This window comes from Bacillus rossius, chromosome 1 (genome assembly GCF_032445375.1).
Source record: "Bacillus rossius redtenbacheri isolate Brsri chromosome 1, Brsri_v3, whole genome shotgun sequence".
NCBI classification, from domain to species: domain Eukaryota; kingdom Metazoa; phylum Arthropoda; class Insecta; order Phasmatodea; family Bacillidae; genus Bacillus; species Bacillus rossius.
The window spans coordinates 53,406,869-53,426,498 of NC_086330.1; the positions used below are offsets into that span (position 1 = coordinate 53,406,869).

At 33.9% G+C, this 19,630-nt stretch overlaps 1 protein-coding gene across 2 annotated transcripts in view; it reads right to left on the reverse strand.

The window, feature by feature from the left end:
* Positions 1–19,630, reverse strand: part of LOC134536130 (GTPase-activating protein and VPS9 domain-containing protein 1) — a 173,520-nt gene that overhangs the window by 104,350 nt on the left and 49,540 nt on the right. For both annotated transcript variants that reach the window (XM_063375727.1, XM_063375719.1), the window contains exons 7-9: positions 14,414–14,623; positions 10,447–10,593; positions 8,854–9,061 (exon numbers count right to left, since the gene is read on the reverse strand). In XM_063375727.1, the coding sequence (XP_063231797.1) occupies positions 8,854–9,061; positions 10,447–10,593; positions 14,414–14,623 (565 nt within the window). The remainder of the gene's footprint in view (positions 1–8,853; positions 9,062–10,446; positions 10,594–14,413; positions 14,624–19,630) is intronic.

A 19,630-nucleotide genomic window follows, 5' to 3' on the forward strand; every position in this document is an offset into this window, starting at 1 on the left:
GTGAAGTTGCATGCTGTTGGCTATTTCGCATGTCGGGAACATTTTCTTAAACAGGGTACAGTTTTTTTCTGCTGTGCGCAGGAAAGAGTGGTTCAGTACTGTTGACAGACACCAATACACTTCTGCCATGGTTACACTGTCTTTTATCAACATTCTTTTGATACCAAAACCTTCATTTGCATGTGAAGTTCCCACAACAAGTAAATGACCTGACAACTCACCAATCAACTTCTCTTAAGCCAAGCCATCTTCCTTACCAGAACTTCCTTGATTTGATTAAACAGATACAACTGACGAAGCAGATGCAATTGATGAAGAATCAGTTGATAGAGATGCAGGTGAAAATGAATATTTTAGAGGTGGTGTAGAGAGATGAATTTTCATTCTTGAAATTTGTTCCTTCCCATTGTTATGCGAAACAATCACACTCCTTCCCATGGAATCCACAGCGAAATTTCTGGCACATAGTTTGCATTTAGCTTTGTACACATCATTAGCAATAGCCACGAGAACTCTTGCTCCCATTTAGAATTATACTTTATTTTGCCGCATTGCGCACGTAACACAGGGTGTCCAGCAAATATCTGGTTTCAAATTCCAGTACATTTCCAGTACATTTCCCACATTCCCTAAAGTATTCAAGTACAGGCTTGCCTATCCTTCTTAACTTTATAAGTTAAATAAAAATACGTCTTGTAAATGCATTGTCTTAAAAAAATTTTAATTGCCAAAAATCTTATGGTTAGAAAAAATTACTAACCTTAAATAATGGCACTTAAGCTTTAATAAATATTTCAGGTAATAAATATCTACTTACTAAAACAAATTAATTGTTGACCAATAAAAAAATATGACCATGTACACCTAACTCAAGTGCTTTCAGAAAAGAAGTGTAGCCTAGGCCTACTACTAAAGTTTAGGTTGTTAGTATGTTAAATAAAATACAGTTTAAGAATATGTAGAAGCAATTATGTATCTTAATTATGTTTTATTATCTGTTTTCAGTAAGTCAAAATGTACTCAATGACATACTTCTGAACATAATAGTGCAAGTATGTCCGCAGTTAAAAAAACTTCCTACTATCTACCATTATATATAACGTATAGTTAAATCAACAGTATATCATTATATATATACTTATCGTAAAGTACATTTAATTTCTCATTGAAACACAGCAATTTCATAAAAATTTTTCCTCAGATGTAAACATGGCCATGTACACTGTAATTTTTCTAATCTTAAAACATTGATATTAAAATATAAAGAACTAAAATACAATCTCATGATTTCATAATCCTAATCTATATTTAATTCTACATTGAATAACACCAATAATTGTAAGTAATAAAGAAAAGACATTTTTCAAGCGAACCTCTAAACTTCAAAATTACTGCAAAATATATTAAGTGGTAGATTACTATTATTGACAATCAGCCTGTTTAGTAAATTAAAGCATTCAGTTACTATATTTTATTACAACTTTGCACACAAGGAAGTACCTTAAATCACAAATGTTGCACTAAATAATATACAACACAAAAATTAAGAATTCATGAAATTCCTTACCTCACCAAGTTGACTAATGCAAAATTCGACAAGATAGGCCTACTCTTTTTCCTTCAGAATTGTCTGTATAAAACTGATGATACAGCAGTTCTGTCCAAAGTTTAATATTAAATATGCAGACAAGAAAATAATATTTTAAAAATACACACACTTGATTAAAAAATATTTTTAAAGACTAAAATTACTTTTGTAGCTTATTTATTTGCTCTTCAATTTTTTGTATTTCCACCTGAGTGTCGGTTACTAACTTTCTTCTCTTTGATTCCAATTCTTGAATTCCTCTTGCCACCTTCACTTTTTTTTCTTGACGCTCAATCTTTGAATTTTCTTCTTTCCGTTTTCTTTCAAGAGCTTGTTTGTTCCTCATATGGGCTTGTCTGTAAGAGTTTATCATTGCTTTTGTAACTTCTACTCTCTCTACACCACCAGCTACAGAAACAGCATCAAAAACACAACGCTGGGTGATGAGTGATTCCTCATTCATATTTTCAATGAGGCATTCAGTATTCACCGAGAAACCTCTTTCAAGGTGTGAGTTTCCATGTGAAAGTATTAACAGTTGCTGCACAAAAGATTTCAATTTTTCCCACTTTGAACCTCTAAGAAGCATCATCCAGAAAGAATCTAAACGGGTATCTGACTTATTGTAAGATTTCATCTCTGTTTTTATGAGTACATCATTACAAAATTCTTTGTAGTCTCTGGCAATATCATCTGCTGTATTAATTCCTGCTATCAAATTGCCTTCAGTTAAAATTTCCAAAGCTGAAGAAAGATAGCAGTCACCATTTCCAGCAGCTATAACAGCAGGATTCAAACACTGCAAAGATTTTGTGAGTGGAAATTTAAGTGGCGACCGAAACATAATGTTTGCCACAAGTAGCTGAAAGCAAGTTCTGCAATCTTTGCGAAAAAGTAAGAGCTCTTTCTGGTTGGCTCCATCACATTTCCTAAGAGCCTGTCGTGTAGCATATCCTAAATCTACTTCTTCACATCTAATAAGATTTTCTTTTTTCATTACATCTATATCCTTGAGCTGACAACTTTCAATAATGTCCCTCTTCAAAAACTTGAACATGTTTTTCATCAAACAAACAATTGCCTCGTAGAGGAAAGGTGCTACTGGGGCATCTGTTTGAAAGTCCCTCAAAAATGGTTCCATTTCTGTGGCCAGAGACTGGAAAAGTGTTAGCTTGGCTAGAAGCAACTTGTCTTTTACTGAAGCAGCAATTATTTGGAAGCTATGACACTTTGATTCTTTCTTACTTCCTGCAACACATGTGACATACTTGCGAATTCCAGGTAAAATTGAAATTGCTCTATCTGCTACATTAGCATTTTCCAGCCACCTAATGCCACAGAATTTCAATGGAAAATTTATTTCGCCACAAACCTCTACAAAATCTGCACGGCGAGCTGGAACATCTTTAAAAAGATAGTATAGAGCACGCAGAAATTCAATTATATTCCAAGCAGTTCCTTTGATGCCAGCTTTGAAACTGTTGTGCATAACATGAAGGCCACATGAACCCATATCAAGAATTTTAGGATCTTCTCTGCCTGGTCTTAATTCTTTAGCCATGTCCCTTTGCAACTTTAAATTTACGTTGGGGCCATCCATTGACAACTGCAAGATACAATTTAGATCTAAACCTTCCAAGGCAGCCTTCAAGCCATTCAACAAGTCAGATGCTGCAGTGTGTTCTAAAAACACTGAATTCAAATATCTAGTGGTGACATGATTCTTGGAAGTGTCCCAATAGCGAAGAGATACATCCATCTGTTGTTTCTGGGCTACTTTATTCAGAGACTCGTCAAAACCCACCACAAAAAAATTAAAAATTTTTACGTCATGCATTAATTCTTCATGGAAATAATATCCAAGCCCTACACTATTGCATAAGAAGTTTTCGACTTCTGCAATTGCATACCCTTAGCAATTTCACTATCTGGGAACATAAGTGTAAACAAACTCACACTTTTTGCTGCACTTCTCAGTGAAGCATGCGATACTACTGTTTGCAAACACCACAGAATTTCCGCTTTTGTACAGCTGTCCTTTGCTAGAAAATCTTTCATACTAACACTACTCACCTGTTGCTGCACATCTGAGTTTACATCTAATGCATTTAAATCTTGGATGCAAATATTCTTTGTTGAGTGAGACGTTTGAGGAGTGGAAGCACTGGAACACATTTCCTCACTTTGTGACTTATTAGCTAGAGTTGAAAATGAACGAATTGACACAGTTTTCAATTTGTCATTCAATGCCCTCTTATGTTCCATGCCTTTACTATGGCTTACTACAGCTTGCCTGCCCATACTATCGACTTTAAAAATGACACGACACAATGTACAGCGTGCAAGGTATATATCTGTAGGGCATGGCGAAACCCAGCTAAATTCTTCAGTCCATCTGTGTTTGAACTTAGTCTTTCCCCTTCCTGCGCGACCCATCTTACAAAAAGTGCAAAATTATTATTTTCACGTACTTGTTGCTCCTCGCCGAGTTTTGCAGCACAGTTATTTTTAGACGTCTATGCACACACAGGTCACATATATTATAAACTGACACTACAACTGAACGAATTTACGCCAACATTTCATGCCATGGCCTCTCCATAACCTCTTTTAAGTATCATCACAATAATTCACTAGGCCTTCAACAAAACGGTACGTATTCGACAGTATAAGATACAAACGGTAAACAAATCCACGGACAACATTTAATTTAACGCAAAATGTCTACTGCAAACATCACTTTTCACAGTTTAGAAATGTAAAATTCAAACAAAACAAATATGGCGAACAAGTGAAAGTTCATTTCACAGAGTCAAGAACAATGCCTATGCAGGGCAGCCAACAGCACTTAACAGAACATCTCAATGTTTTAACCATGTTAGCTCCTGCCAGCACAAGCGCCATTTTCTGATTAGATTGGCTTGTTTGGAATTACACCGCTTTTGCGCATGCACGAAATGTATTTTATTTTTCGCGCTAGCCAAATTGTCTGGCTGGCACTACTTTTGTCTCTCTATTCTATAACATTTGTATAGGGGCTGGCACTCGTGCGCTGTATACTTCATGTTCGCGCTGCACTGCAGCAATAGAACAGTCACGGGAAAGAAGTGATCATAGCACTGCTGCATTGTTTTTTTTTGCCCTATATAGCGTCTATGCACGGTAGCCCATGGGCATAAGCGATCGTGCATTGCCATACACCAGTTTCCCGTTTTCCACGTAAATATTCCGTACATTCCCGCACAATCCCGAGCATTTACACAAACAAGTACATTTCCAGTACTTCCCGGAATTTCCCGATTGCTGGACACCCTGTAACATGACACACAGATTTATTATCAAAAATAAAACAAGTAAAAAAATAATAATAACTTCGACCCTTATCACAACAAGTGAATATTCATACAATTTAAAAATAAGAGAAATATCACTACATAAGCAGCGAACGAGACTTCAAAACAAATAGTCGCAATGACCATGTTGACAGTTTCTCACGCAAAAGGTTGCACGACGGGAGGAAATGCTGGAATGTTAGAGGAAGGGAGGAGGGGTGACAGGATGGTCTGTGTTTCTGGGAGGGATAAGTCTTGAAGAATGTGCAGCAGGGTATGGAGAGGTAAGCAATATGACGTCATGCTGCCGCTAGCCGGGCTGGACGAGTCACGCATTCTTAAACAGAATGTCCTATGTTTTTTTTTTTGCTTATCTTATAGGACCATTAGTAAGAAAGGTATTAAAGCCTGCACAAAATATATAATGCATGTTAAAAAATAACATTTACATAAGCTTTCATTGTGATTTTTTCAATTCTTTTCTGATTATTTTTTTATGTCAAAATTTTCGATTTTTTGACGGTTCCCGAGAATGTATTCGTAAAATCAATGTTTCGTAAAATCGGGGTTCTAGTGTATTTTAAAACACATGCGTTTGTCGGTTAAATTCAAATTCATGTAAATCATTAAAAATAGGCGTCTGCGAGCAGAAGATTTTCACTTCGAGTCGAGCTCGAGCGAGTTTGCTAAAATACTCGCGAGTATCGAGTCGAGTTCGAGTTTTTTTTTTAAGTTTATTGCACATAAATTTACTGTGATGGAGTAATAAAATGTGAGAACTTTTGAGAAAAATATGGAAATAAAAAAAGAAACCATTATCATTGTTAGCCTACTAAATTAAAAAATTCGATATTCCTAAAGTATTTGGAATTTCTTATCTCCGCCGGTTGATTTGAAAAGAGGAAGTGAAAGAGCATAGAATAAAAGTATTTTCAGATTTTTAGCATTTTTTTTTCGCATATACCGTTACTCTACATATTTACCAAATTGTTTAACCTCAAAATTAGTGTCAAATATCTGTAACTTGTCATTAAGTTTAATCAATTTAAAGTAATAAAAATAGAAGCATTTTACTTAATTCAATTTACACTTGCAAAAAAAACTTACGCACAATAAACCTACTTGGAAATTAAAGTCTTTTTCAATGTCCTGTAGTCTGAAATATGTTTACTCATGTCATCAAATGTAGAGCTGTACTGAAGAAGCCGATTTTGCCAATATTTAGTTGAATCGGCATTTCTGCCAACTTCCAATACTCTTGTTAATTTTCGACCGATATTACTGAAAAACGAAAGAGACTGCCATAACCTAAAAATCCACGAGTACCCTTTTCACTTTTCGTAGTAGTACTACATTCTTTCAGATCACATTATTTCTTAGCAACATGTGCCAACCGTACATATCAAGATTTAACATCCTTTTTTTTTCAATAATGTTCTTTAATTTTAATATGTCCTAAATAAATACATTACCATCACGGTAAATACACATCTCGGTTATTACGGCAACTATAGTGCAAATGTGGTAACTATCATGCTTCTGCAGTAGTTATGGTATCTACAAAGAATCTTTAGTTCTTTTTATGGTAATTATCTTAAGATAACTATTGGAATTGTACTGTAGTTATGGTACATCATCCATATTTCTTCGTAAGTTGTTGTTCATTTGTATTTTCTTCATATTTATATTTACGTGCGCCATTACTGGCAGGAATTTTCATAAAAATGTTAAACGGGACTTTATATCACACATTTAATGGTGTAAATGATGAGACCCCGGACAATTTAAATGCTTTTTATAGTAAAATGCGGGAAATGTTTCCGCATAAGGCGGGAAATACTTCCGCATAAAGGAGGAAAGTGATACATTAATGCTATGCGGAAAATTATAGAAGTATTTTTTTACGGAAATTCGTAAATCCCGGGTACGTAAAAATGATGTGTTCATGTATACGGTCGATCATGTTACATTATAAAGTAAAGGATAATAGTGTTGTAAGACTTTTATTCCGATATAATGAGAGTTTTTTTTCTATAGGTACAGTGCAAGAAAAGCTCGCTCGAATTTCGAGTTGTTGAAAAGCCACGAGCTCGAGTTCGAGTATTACTAAAAAACTCGACTCGAAACTCGAATTTCGAGTACTCGCAGGTGTCTAATTAAAAACACTATTTGCACTTTTCATGGGGACAAAGTAAAAAAGTGTAAAAAGCGAGAAAGTGTAAATAAAGGGAAAAGTAAGAAATACGTTGAAGTTAATTAAAATAGTCGCATCCTGCAGCGTTCATAACAAATACGGGCTACATTACACATACGCATTGCACCACAGTAAAAAAATTAAAAAAAAAAAAAAAAGGCCGCAAATTGGAAATTTACCGTCAATACCGCGCCGTGCACGGAGAAAGGTCATTGTACTCAATCAGCTGTTGTTACGGCGCGGCGTAGCCGCCGGCTGGCTCTCTCTGTTCTCTGAGTTGCGCATGCGCAGTATAACTCGCTCAACGCTCCGCCCAGACTCGTGATGTTCCATCAGCAGCCAGCCAATAGATACGAGCTTAGCAGAAAAAAATATAAGCTCCACTTCCCGTGTACCAGTTTTGTCCAGTTCTTATACCAGTTTATTGGTATACGCACCAGTTTTCTCGCTGCCGTGACATGTTTAAGTTTACGTTCATCTTGATGTCTTGATACCAATAATTAATTATTTACGATCCCCAGAAATAAATGGTTAGTTTAAAAAATATGTGTCAACTGCACAATATTTCCGAAATTATAAAATACGTATAAAACAGTTACCAAGACTCCGCTAATTTTATCTTGTGAAGTTTATGTCTCGTACCAGTATTTCGGCTAACTTGTGACATAAATATAGTATCAACTTACAAGCAGCCTCGTAAAGTCGTAATATTCCCGACATTCCTGGTACGTTTATACATTCGTGAGTTAGTTTACATTTTTCCCTAGTACATTTTAGAATGTCTCCTGCTATAATTACTTGGACTTTTACACGCCTAGGCTTAAATTATTATATGTTTAGAAATAAAAGCAACTTTTCATGTTATAAAATATGTATATTAGGCGATTTAAAATGTTCATTGCAGACTATAAACGTTACGTTTGTCACAATGTTTTTAGGCCTACTATGGTTGTTAAATGACGTAAATAGCGGGATGGATTTGAGACGTAATTCGCGTGAAAGTATTGTATTAGACTACTAAATGGGAACTAAACGGGACCTGAAGAATATAGTGCAAATAATGAGAAAACGTAAATAACGGTAACGTAAATAAGGGGTTTCGCTGTATTATATTAATCCTTCCTACACCGCGCACACAACAGCCTGGCCGTGAAGGCATACAAGAATTTTCGCACGTATTGTCCCACATTAGCCGAGAAATGAGTGTATCCGAGCGAACACGGACTGGCCACCTAGCCACGCCACGGCCATTCTCACAACGCACTCTGGCAAGGCAAGCCAACAGTGTTTGACGTTTTCGTTCATTGAATCTCAGTTCGCAGGGTGGCGTAACTCATGTTCCGCGCAAATTCGTATTACCTTTAATTTGAGTTGCAAATTCACCAACTTTTCTTGATCATTTTACCTTCCCTCATAAACTTACCTTTGAAATTCCAGTACAAAAACAATGACTTTCCCGTACATTCCCGGATTTAAAAAATATTCCGTACTTCCCGTATTTTCCAGTAAAGTGGACATCCTGTAGGACACATCAGTCTCATGTTTCTCATAAACATAAGAATGAATAAACTCAATTCTTTTTATTTCATCATAGCATTTTATTCTGTAATATATTATATATTCCTCAGATATGGTGTACCTACCATTATTTTTAGGATTTTACATGTGCTCGACTTTTGAAAATTACTGCACTAGACCTTTACGAAAATTTTAACCTGACTGAAGCTTTAAGCCTGTACCTTTCCCAAGGATGTTAGCAGCCTTGCGTGTGGCCCCGTGCTGCGCTGCAGGCTTGGGACTATCCCTGGCTGGGCCGGCATGGCCGTTCATCGTTGCACTGAGAGGCAGTTGGGCCATCAGTGACGCAAGCTGCTTCCTCACCGCTCGCTCGTCATCGTTTTCGCCCTCCGGCTTGTTCTCGGTGGCCACAACGTTCAGGAAGTCGACCTAGCACAACAAGCCAGTGCACAATAACAACAACAGATGTCAAAAACTGTAATGACCAGAATAAGTTCATTTATGCACTGTCAATAGGATCACTAAGCAGTTCCAGCTATTTAAAATATTTCTCAGGAATAGACACAATGCACTCAAAAGTTTACAGAGGCTGCAAGATTAATTTCAAACTGAATGTAGTACCACTTGTTTAAAAACATCTACCAGATACAGTGAAAGCACATCCAGGCCAGGGCTGTTGGATTATCGGGACTAACAGAAATACAGAAGGAATATTAATTTGCAGTACAATGATATTAAAAAAATGTTGTAATAAGCTGTTCTCTTGCAAGAAAAAATACACAACAGCATTACTGTTTAAAAATACTTTGATATCACTGGTCAAAGGAACAAAACCCCACCAGATTACAAAATGTGATGAACCAAAGAACTCCCTATTAAAGTGTCCATATCATCTGAACAGACCCCAGAGTGCAGTGCTGCCAGCTTCCAGGCAAATGCATTAGTATGTAATCACATTTATGCATACAACACAACACAAGCTAAACCAATGCTATGAAGTTTATGCCAGATACTAGACTATGCAAAAAAATTAACACCACTTCCATACAGTAAAGAGATAATACATCCACAAGTGTTTTAAAAACTACACAGGTTTGAACAACACAATTAAAAAACTAAAAACAATGTCATGATTCAAAGTTATGTTAAATACTTCACAAAAGATTTACATTCTTGTTACCAGAGATACGTGTGCGATATTTATAGTACAAAATGCTGATTTTGAGACATCCATTAGTTACTCTGTTTTTTAACATGACATCAAAAAGAGGTGTTGGGAAAGTGTTGCATAAATCATGTGCTTTATGCGGAATTGGCCAGCCATCGCAGCGATTGATGCCAGAACTATCTTCCCTATCTTAAATCTAGATAAAAATTATATTACCTAAATCTCAGGAATTAAAACCATCATGCTCACAGGATGATCATCATCATTATACAGAACACATTCACACACACAAAAAAAAAAAAAAAGCAAAATTAAACATGAGCTAATGTAATATGAAACAGATCTACTATATGGAATAATGTACCAATTTTTAAGTTCAAAAACTGAAACGATTTCAAGGATAGTTTTCAAATTATTTAAATAAACAGATTCCAAAAATTTACACACAATGTGCAACTATCAAGTGAAGTGAGACTTCAAAAAATTAAATTCAAGTTATAAAAAGCTGCTAGATTTTGAAGTTTCATAACTTCCAGCACTGTTACTTTCATGAGCTGTAGAATTCCTGTATTAGTACATATCTCCAGATTTAAGTAGTTACATGCAACTTGATAATGAACTTCTGCCAAAAACATGTAGTACATACCATATTGTGCAGTTCAGCCTCGGTGAAGAGAGCTGATGATCGCGTAAGCCCCTGCAGTTTAGAACTGTCTGCTATTGCAGGACAGTCCTCTGCTTCAGCACTACCACAATTCTCCAGGATAGCATCCAACATTGAAGTGACGCAGCCCTGCAGAAAGTAACAGCAACGTGACTGTAAAGCAACTACCATACGTTATTAATTCAATGTCTATGTATTTGGAGGTTTTTTAAATTCAGAAATTAACAGCATTAAAATTTGCAATCTTTCTTTCTTTTGTAACATCAATACATTGGGCAGTGTCAGTAGTTTTGGTGCAGAAAAAATTTTGGCCTGGGAAAAAAAATACACAAAATAAGGCAAACATTATTTAATTTTAAGACATACATTAAAAAAAATTACTCAATTGCTAATTAGTGAAAGTGACATAATCTTTATTAATATTAAAAATGTGATAGTAACTCTGTCTGTCGTGCTTTCACGCCAAAACTACTGAACCGATTTAAATGAAATTTGGTACATAGATAATTTAGAGCCTGAGAAAGGACATAGGCTACTTTTTAATGAAAGTTTGTATGGAAATATGTAAGGTTTATGTGAATGTTTCATAAGTTTGCGACAAGAGACAAAATATTAGAGCTATTTTGATGTAACATTTACGGAGTCATTACAAAATGTGAAACTGAAGTTAACGCGAGTAAGAAAATTGCCAAGCACCACGCCGTACACAATAAGCGCTGTGCACAGCCACGGGGGAAGGGGGGGGGGGGGGGGGGGGGGGGCCAAGCACGGCGTGGTACGGCACGGTGCAGGAGGGGAAATATGACTAAGTGTGCTTACCCGAACGGGCTGACATGTATGTGTCTTATTTGTAAAATAGTTAGCCTAAATAATTAAAAATGCTATCCAAAGACACTATTCCACGCGGACGAAGTCACGGGCACAGCTATTTAGCTTATATTTCTACTTTAAACTCAAAATTTCACTAGTTTCATCTATTTACGACGGCCAAGTACCCAGTCGGCAATACTACAAACATTTTTACAGCAAATTTCCACTTGATTCTGGCACTTTATTTATGCTTATATTTGTTTATATAAAATTGTAATGGTATTTAAATTATTAAAAATGTTTTAAATATATATATGATTATTTAAATGCTACTAAAATTATTAAAGACTCTTTAAAGGTGAAGAATTAAATACTAATATATAGTGGTGCACCGATGCGGATACCGATGAATCGTAATCGGCGATTATGGGTACTTACCGATTAATCGTAATCGGCGATTATCTTAACGATTACTTTGCCGATTATTTAAGTCCCGGCGTAATTAAGTAGGTTTTTACCGTGTAATATTTTGTTACACATTTTAGGATGAAATACGGTAATATTTGTATATATTAAAAAAATTCATCTAACTCCGTCATATCATAAATAAAGATATTTCATTAAGTTTATAAATCTCATTGCCTCGAACAATAAAAAAGACATTTTTCCTACACGTTTATTTACGTTTCGTCTTTTGTTTAGTGGCCTTGTACATTACCTATAGCCAGACACGTAAAATAGATGGCACGCAATCAAAATACCACAAACAGTTGCAGTGGATTCTATGACAATCGATCTTTTCGAGTCGTAGTAGCGGTTTAAAATCGTGGTCCCGATACCTTCTAGTTTTTATCACTGCATTTTACAAACTCGTTATGGGCGTCTTTGGTAACATTATCCATTTGTTATTTGTAGGACGTGAAAAGTGAAAAAGTATTTATAATTTTATATATTCAGTCAACATAAATAAAATCACATGTGCTAAAATTGGTATTTAGTAGTGGTGCACCGATGCGGATACCGATAAATCGTAATCGGCGATTATGGGTACTTACCGATTAATAGTAATCGGAGATTATCTTAACGATTACTTTGCCGATTATCTACGTCCCGGCGTAATTAAGTAGGTTTTTTCAGTCTAATATTTTGTTACACATTTTAGGACGAAATACGGTAATAATTGTATATACATATTACAAAATTCATCTATCTCCGTCTTATCAAGATTACAGATATTTCATTAAGTTTAATAAATCTCATTGCCTCGAACAATAAAAAATACTTTTTTCCTACACGTTTATTTACGTTTCGTCTTTTGTTCTGCCTTTTGTTTAGTGGCCTTGTACATTACCTATAGCCAGAGACGTAAAATAGATGGCACGCAATCAAAATACCACAAGCAGTTGCAGTGTATTCTATGAGAATCTCTTTTCGAGTCGTAGTAGCGGTTCAAAATCGTGGTCCCGATACCTTTCAGAGATTATCACTGCGTTTTACAAACTCGTTATGGGCGTCTTTGGTAACATTATCCGTTGTGTTATTTGTATGGACGTGAAAAGTGAAAAAGTATTTATAATTTTATACATTCAGTCAACATTAATAAAATCACATTTGCTAGAATTGGTTTTGAGTCATTTTTATATAATTATAGTGAGATGGCGAGTAGGGAGAAAAAAAGTGAAGTGTGGAAAAATTTTTCTATAAACTCAAGTGAACAAAATATAGCAACATGTTTACATAGTTAAAAGGTAATTTCTTGATGTAACCTTATGTGATAGTCGATAATAATGCTAGTTTTCCGCAACAAAAACTTACCCACTGTAAATTACAATTATTAGACTGTAGTTCAAGTTGTTTACAATAACAAATATATATAGAAGTTAATTTAATTTACACTTTGCAATGACTTAATAGTGTATTTTATATATTTTTATACTGTTATTTTAACTGTATTCTCAATTTTACCTAATCTTGTTATTAAATTCACATGGGAATAAAAAATTTTGTGTGCATTATTACACTTCAAAAAATTTGTTCATTATAATCGGTAACTGAATCGGTATCTGCCGATTATTGCTCTCATAATCGGTAATCGAATCGGTAATCGGTAAAGTCATATCGGTGCACCACTAGTATTTAGTCATTTTTATATAATTATAGTGAGATGGCGAGTAGGGAGAAAAAAAGTGAAGTGTGGAAACATTTTTCTATAAACTCAAGTGAACAAAATAAAGCAGCATGTTTACATGTTAAACGGTAATTTCTTGATGCAACCTTATGTGATAGTCAATAATAATGCTAGTTTTCCGCAACAAAAACTTACCCATTGTAAATTACAATTATTAGACTGTAGTTCAAGTTGTTTACAATAACAAATATAAATAGATGTTAATTTAATTTACACTTTGCAATGACTTAATAGTGTATTTTATATATTTTTATACTGTTATTATAACTGTATTCTCGATTTTACCTAATCTTGTTATTAAATTCACATGGGAATAAAATTTTTTGTGTGCATTATTACAATTAAAAAAATTTCTTCATTATAATCGGTAACTGAATCGGTATCTGCCGATTATTGCTCTCATAATCGGTAATCGAATCGGTAATCGGTAAAGTCATATCGGTGCACCACTACTAATATAATAAATATAAACAATTATTTTTATTAATTAAGTTAATACAATATAGAAAATACATTTTTTTGGTTGATATATCAACGTTTACAGATTGATTAATTAAATACCATTCTGCCTAAAAAATAACATGAAAGTTTTCCATTGAAAGACAACCTAAACATTGTAGGTCATCTTACAACCAAGAGCAAACTATTAAAAATAATGTTGAAAAAATTGTTTACTTTACAGAACTGATTTATTTTTATATTGAATAGAAGAATTAGTAATAACATTAAATATTAGTTAAGCATTTTTAAATCTTACAGAGATTTCATCAAAAAAATAAAAATTATTTTTTTTTTTTATTCTGTGCAGGGACTTCCTACTAAGCAAGGAAAGGAAAAAGATGAGTTAATAATTTTTCTTGGAACCTAACGTTGCATAACTTGGGGTCATCTTACATTCAGGGTCAGCTTACTTTTTGGTGAATAATGTGTTGATACATTCCACAAGCTCACCTTGTCAAACATGTTGTACAAATCTGCCACTTTGCTGTCAACTTCTTCAAACTTGCTCATCGCCAACATCTGGACGATTTTTGCAACCTGGATCAGGTTGAACCTGGAGATGTAGCTGATAGGAGCATCTGTGATTCCATACGGTTCAGGGTTCACAAGAGCAGGGCATATGAAGAAAGAGAACACCAGGTCAGTACAAATGGCATTCACCTGCAAAAAAAAAAAATTCAGATTATCAGAAAACCCCATTTCATCACAGGAAGCTAAAGGAATACTGTACTATCTCCTACTCGATAAAGTAATAAATTACATCAACAGATTTATAACTGATGGCTTTTCAATATTAGAATAACTATATCCATTAGTAACATGCACATTCATGTCAGAAAAGAAAGTGATCATACCGTGTCTATTATAAAGTCCATCATCTAACGTCAGGGAAAAATTAAGAAGGGACTTGAGGTATATATACAATGAAAAGCACATGATTTAGTCAAAGACATACACAAATACCACAAAAAGCAAATTGAATGCAGTTTTTTACCCTATAAGATAAAAAAAAATACTGTTACGTATCTACTACTGATCATAAAAAAAAGGGTTAAAAATTAAATATGAAATAAAATTCCACAGCATACACACTGTAGCAATTTTCAGGAGGATTAAGATTCAAATAATTACACCTTGTGCTGCTTCTGCTAATTGCCTCACTGTTAAGGGGTATTGATCCCTAAGTTAAATGTGCTCAGATAATGCTTGCCTTGCGTTCAAGTGTTTCTTACATTAAAAGTGTATGTTCTTTTAACAAAAAAATTTATTAGCATTTTTTTAATATATGTTTTAAGCATTTTAATTGTTATTTGACTCATATTTTGCTGGAAACTCCAGCTTTAAGCAGGTGAAAAATTTTCTTGTAGAAACTTGATTTTTATTAAGAATAAAGTATATGGAATGCCATGAGATAATGATTTTCTTTAAATAGTGCTTTAAAAAGTAAAAATATCTAGTTTTAATGCCGTTGTAAATCTCCTTTTTCAAGTTGAGAATCAACAACTTTCAACACTAAATTAAAACGAGTTATGTATCAAAATTGTAGAAAAACTCTAGCTCAGAGTATTCTTCAGAATTTAACGAATACATATATTCATTGATTCTGAAGTTTAATTCCTTCAATTACTTGCTGGAGATGCTAAGATAAAGGCTTGCATTCTTCAAACAGATCTAACATTCAAATACCGTGCAGTGCAGCCCTCTCGCGCCAAAGAGAAGAACTACTTGGACTCGCCACGCCTTCACCCTCTGCCCCCTCATCATGGTTGTTTGAATGGAGCCAGACTGTAACATGACGCGCTGTCGGTGGTGGTGAATCACTTGGTCTGTTCGCTTGCGATAATGTGTGGACGGGTTGGAGGGAGGGGTGGAAGGTAGGGAATGCACAGAACAGCGTTGCCTGATGTCCTTGTAGCGGGACAGCTCAGTCACGAGCCTGTACGGCCGAGGGCTAGACTGCTGAAAGGCAAGCGGCAGTTCTGAGCGATACTGGGCACGGGGCGTTGTGCATATAAAATAGTTTTTACTAATCTTGTGTGAGGTCGTAATTTGCAACGGGTAATGAGAAGAGTTCATAATGAACTAATTAACAAGTCAAATATGTGTGATATCGCGAAAACTTACAGCTTACACCAAACAATTAACTAAATAAACACCAATTAAATTTTTGTATCAGTCATTGCGTTCATTACTTAGGTTATCGATTGAAGTTCAAAAACAAACAAAAAATAAGTTTATGAAGGAAAAGCAATGGTTTTTTTCTTGCTTCGATAATTTTATCGTCTTTTGTATTTGCTTAGAGTCGTTTTATGTTTTACATTGCTGTAAGAGTTATTTTTTTTTACATATTGTGATAAGTAGTAATGACATGTCTGATATTGAGATATTGTTAACTACAAACTTGTACGGGTCCGTCTGGAGGGGGAAAGGGAAGAGACAAACTCCCAAAAACTGTAAATAAATAAATGTATTTATTGGTTAAATTTAAAACTATAGGCCTAATGCTAAGCAACATCTGAAATTTCTTCGTCAGATATACATGGTTATGAGATGAATTAGTTATACTAAAAGTGTAAGACATTCAATACAAAAATATGTACTAATCAGTTCAATTATAATGTCAGTTTGGAAAGGACATTTTTTCTTTGCAGATTTTCAAATGACTCGAGTCACTCCATGCGCCATCTTTCAAAGTGAAATACAACCTCAGAACTCTTAATGCAAAAAAAAAAAAATGGCAGTAAACTTTTCTTGATTCATCATAGCCGTGTTCTTGAATGAGTACAGTGTTTTTTAATTAAGTATTATTTATGATAAGCATTGACACAGGGAAGGGAAGGGGGTGTGTATATAAAATATATATATATATATATATATATATATATATATATATATATATATATATATATATATATATATATATATATATATATATATATATATATATATATATATATATATATATATATATATATATATATATATATATATATATATATATATAACAATTTTAATAGAACAAAGAAGTAAGAATGTTCACGACTTAAGCCCGTATCACACGATGGCAGTTTCCTTGGAATGTCATCCATGCCAGCTAGTATAGATGATTTAGGAGTTGAAATAGCAGCGCGCTGGCCGTTTTCATGGATGTTTTTGTAATCGGCCGTGTTCGAATTTATGTGGATGGTTTCGTACTTGATGAATATTTTAACCAATCAGAATGAATGCCCCTAGTTTTGAAATCTGTAATTAACTTTGGAGGAACTGAAATGTTTTGATTGTTTTAAAATAATGGTGAACATAAATTTCTAATGAAATCTAAGCAGTTACGGCAAGCATTATTCGAAAACTTTTGTTGTTGAAACTTGTAATGTAAATGCTCGCCCATTTACGATCGTTTTATTTTATTTATTTATTTATTTATTAAATTTGTGACATGCACACCAACAGCCGAAGCTTTGGAGGTGTGCACAGAACAAGTAATAAAAACACAACACATACAAGCGAATAAATACAACATAAACAGGATAATAAAAGACGACACATACAAGCGAATAAATACAACATACACAGGATAATAAAAGACGACACAATGACAAACCAAACAAAACAAAACAAAACAAAACTAAACAGCAACTGAGATAAACTTAACTAAATGATCTAGAATGGGAAGAATAAATAGGATTATAAAATTACTCAAGAAATAAAGGTAATCATAAAAAATTAAAATTTAAAGTTATTAATAAAATTTTCATATTTATTGAAATTAGAGATAAGTCTGTAAATTAAATCATTATTATTGTGTAAGGAACATAATAGGGATCGAAGGCGGCTTTTGAACTGCGGGACTCGAATACCAGAGTTATCAAGTAAGTATAAGCAATTAATTTTTGAACTATAGCACTTAAACACAAACAGGGCATCCAGATGGATGCGACGATTTGAAAGAGATTCTAATTTGGGTAATTGATGGTGTCTAGAACTAATTATTTTGAAAAATTTATTTTGTATGGATTCAATTTTGTCACTATCGGTGGTGTTAATACTGTTCCAGATAACTGAGCAATATTCAAGTTTACTTCTAACTAAGGACAAATAAAGAGTAAGAATGGATTCAAAATTAGATGCATAGTAAGTTATATAATTTATTAAATATAAGGTTCTACGGGAAAAGGATACTAAAGAATTAACATGTTGATGAAAGAATAGTTTATAGTCAAGAATAACACCAAGATATTTTATACTAAGAGATTTGGAAATTTTTGAGCTGTCAAGAAAATAATCATATTTAACTGGATGAATTTTCCTTGTGAAAGAAATAATTTTTGTTTTATCTTTGTTAAGTGAAACTAAATTCATTTTACACCAATTATCAATTTCAGTAATATCAGATTGAAGAAGCAGACAGTCATTTAAGGAGGAAATTTCTCTGGATATTTTAAGATCGTCAGCAAACAGAAAACCAGTAGTATGATGAAGAACTTTAAAAATATCATTGATATAAATATTGAATAATAAAGGAGATAAAGTACCCCCTTGAGGCACACCAGAAGTAGCATGATATAAAGTAGAAGTGTTTTTATTAAGTGAAACAAAGAAACATCTATCTTTAAGGTAACTAGTAAACCAGGTTATATAATTATTACAGAGACCGAAGTTAGAAAGTTTAGCTAGTAAAATGGAGTGATTGACAGTATCAAAGGCTTTTGCCAGATCAAAATAACATGCATCAACCTGCCCTGCCCCCTTGTTGTAACTTTATTGTATATAGGATTAATAAATGAGAGAAGATTAGTAGAAGTTGTCATACTATTTCTAAAGCCATGCTGATTAGGAGCTAATCTGTTGTTTATTGAGAAGTTAATATGTTTAAATATTATTTTTTCAAATATTTTAGTAAAGCCATTTAATAATGATATAGGCCTATAATTAAATACACTGAGTTTACTACCCTTTTTATGTATGGGAATAACCTTAGCTATTTTCCATTTAGTGGGAAATACTTGTGATTTTAGACTTGTATTAAATAGATGCAACAATAGAGGCATTAGAATAAAAGAGCAGCCTTTAATAATGAAATTTGGTATACCGTCAGGACCAGTAGACATAGTTGGTTTTAATGATTTAATTCCCCATAAGACCTGGCTTTCTGATAAAAATGATACCGGAATTGAATCGTGAATAATATCAGGATCAATGATACGAGGGTGGTTGGTGGATGGTACATATACACTAGCAAAGTACCTAGCAAAGACATTAGATAGAATACCTGGATCATTACAGATATCACCATTGACATTAAGAGAATGAGATTCACTATAACCATTTTTCATAACATTGACATATCTCCAGAATTTTTTAGGGTTATTCTTAACCTTATTATTGATACTACGATTACAATTAGTTTTATCACGCTTAATAAGATTTTTAACTAGTGCTCTAAATTTAGAGAAAAGAAGGTAATACTGAGTATTATTGTTTCTTTTGTAGAGTTTATGAAAGTGTTTTTTAGATTTTAAGGCATTATTTAAATCATCAGAGAACCAATAAGGATGTTTAGAGGCCTTACGTGTGGATAAGGGAATGTGAGTATTGATTTTATCACAGATACAAGATGTAAGTTGATCTACAAGAACATCTACATCAGTGGTGTTATAATATTCATCC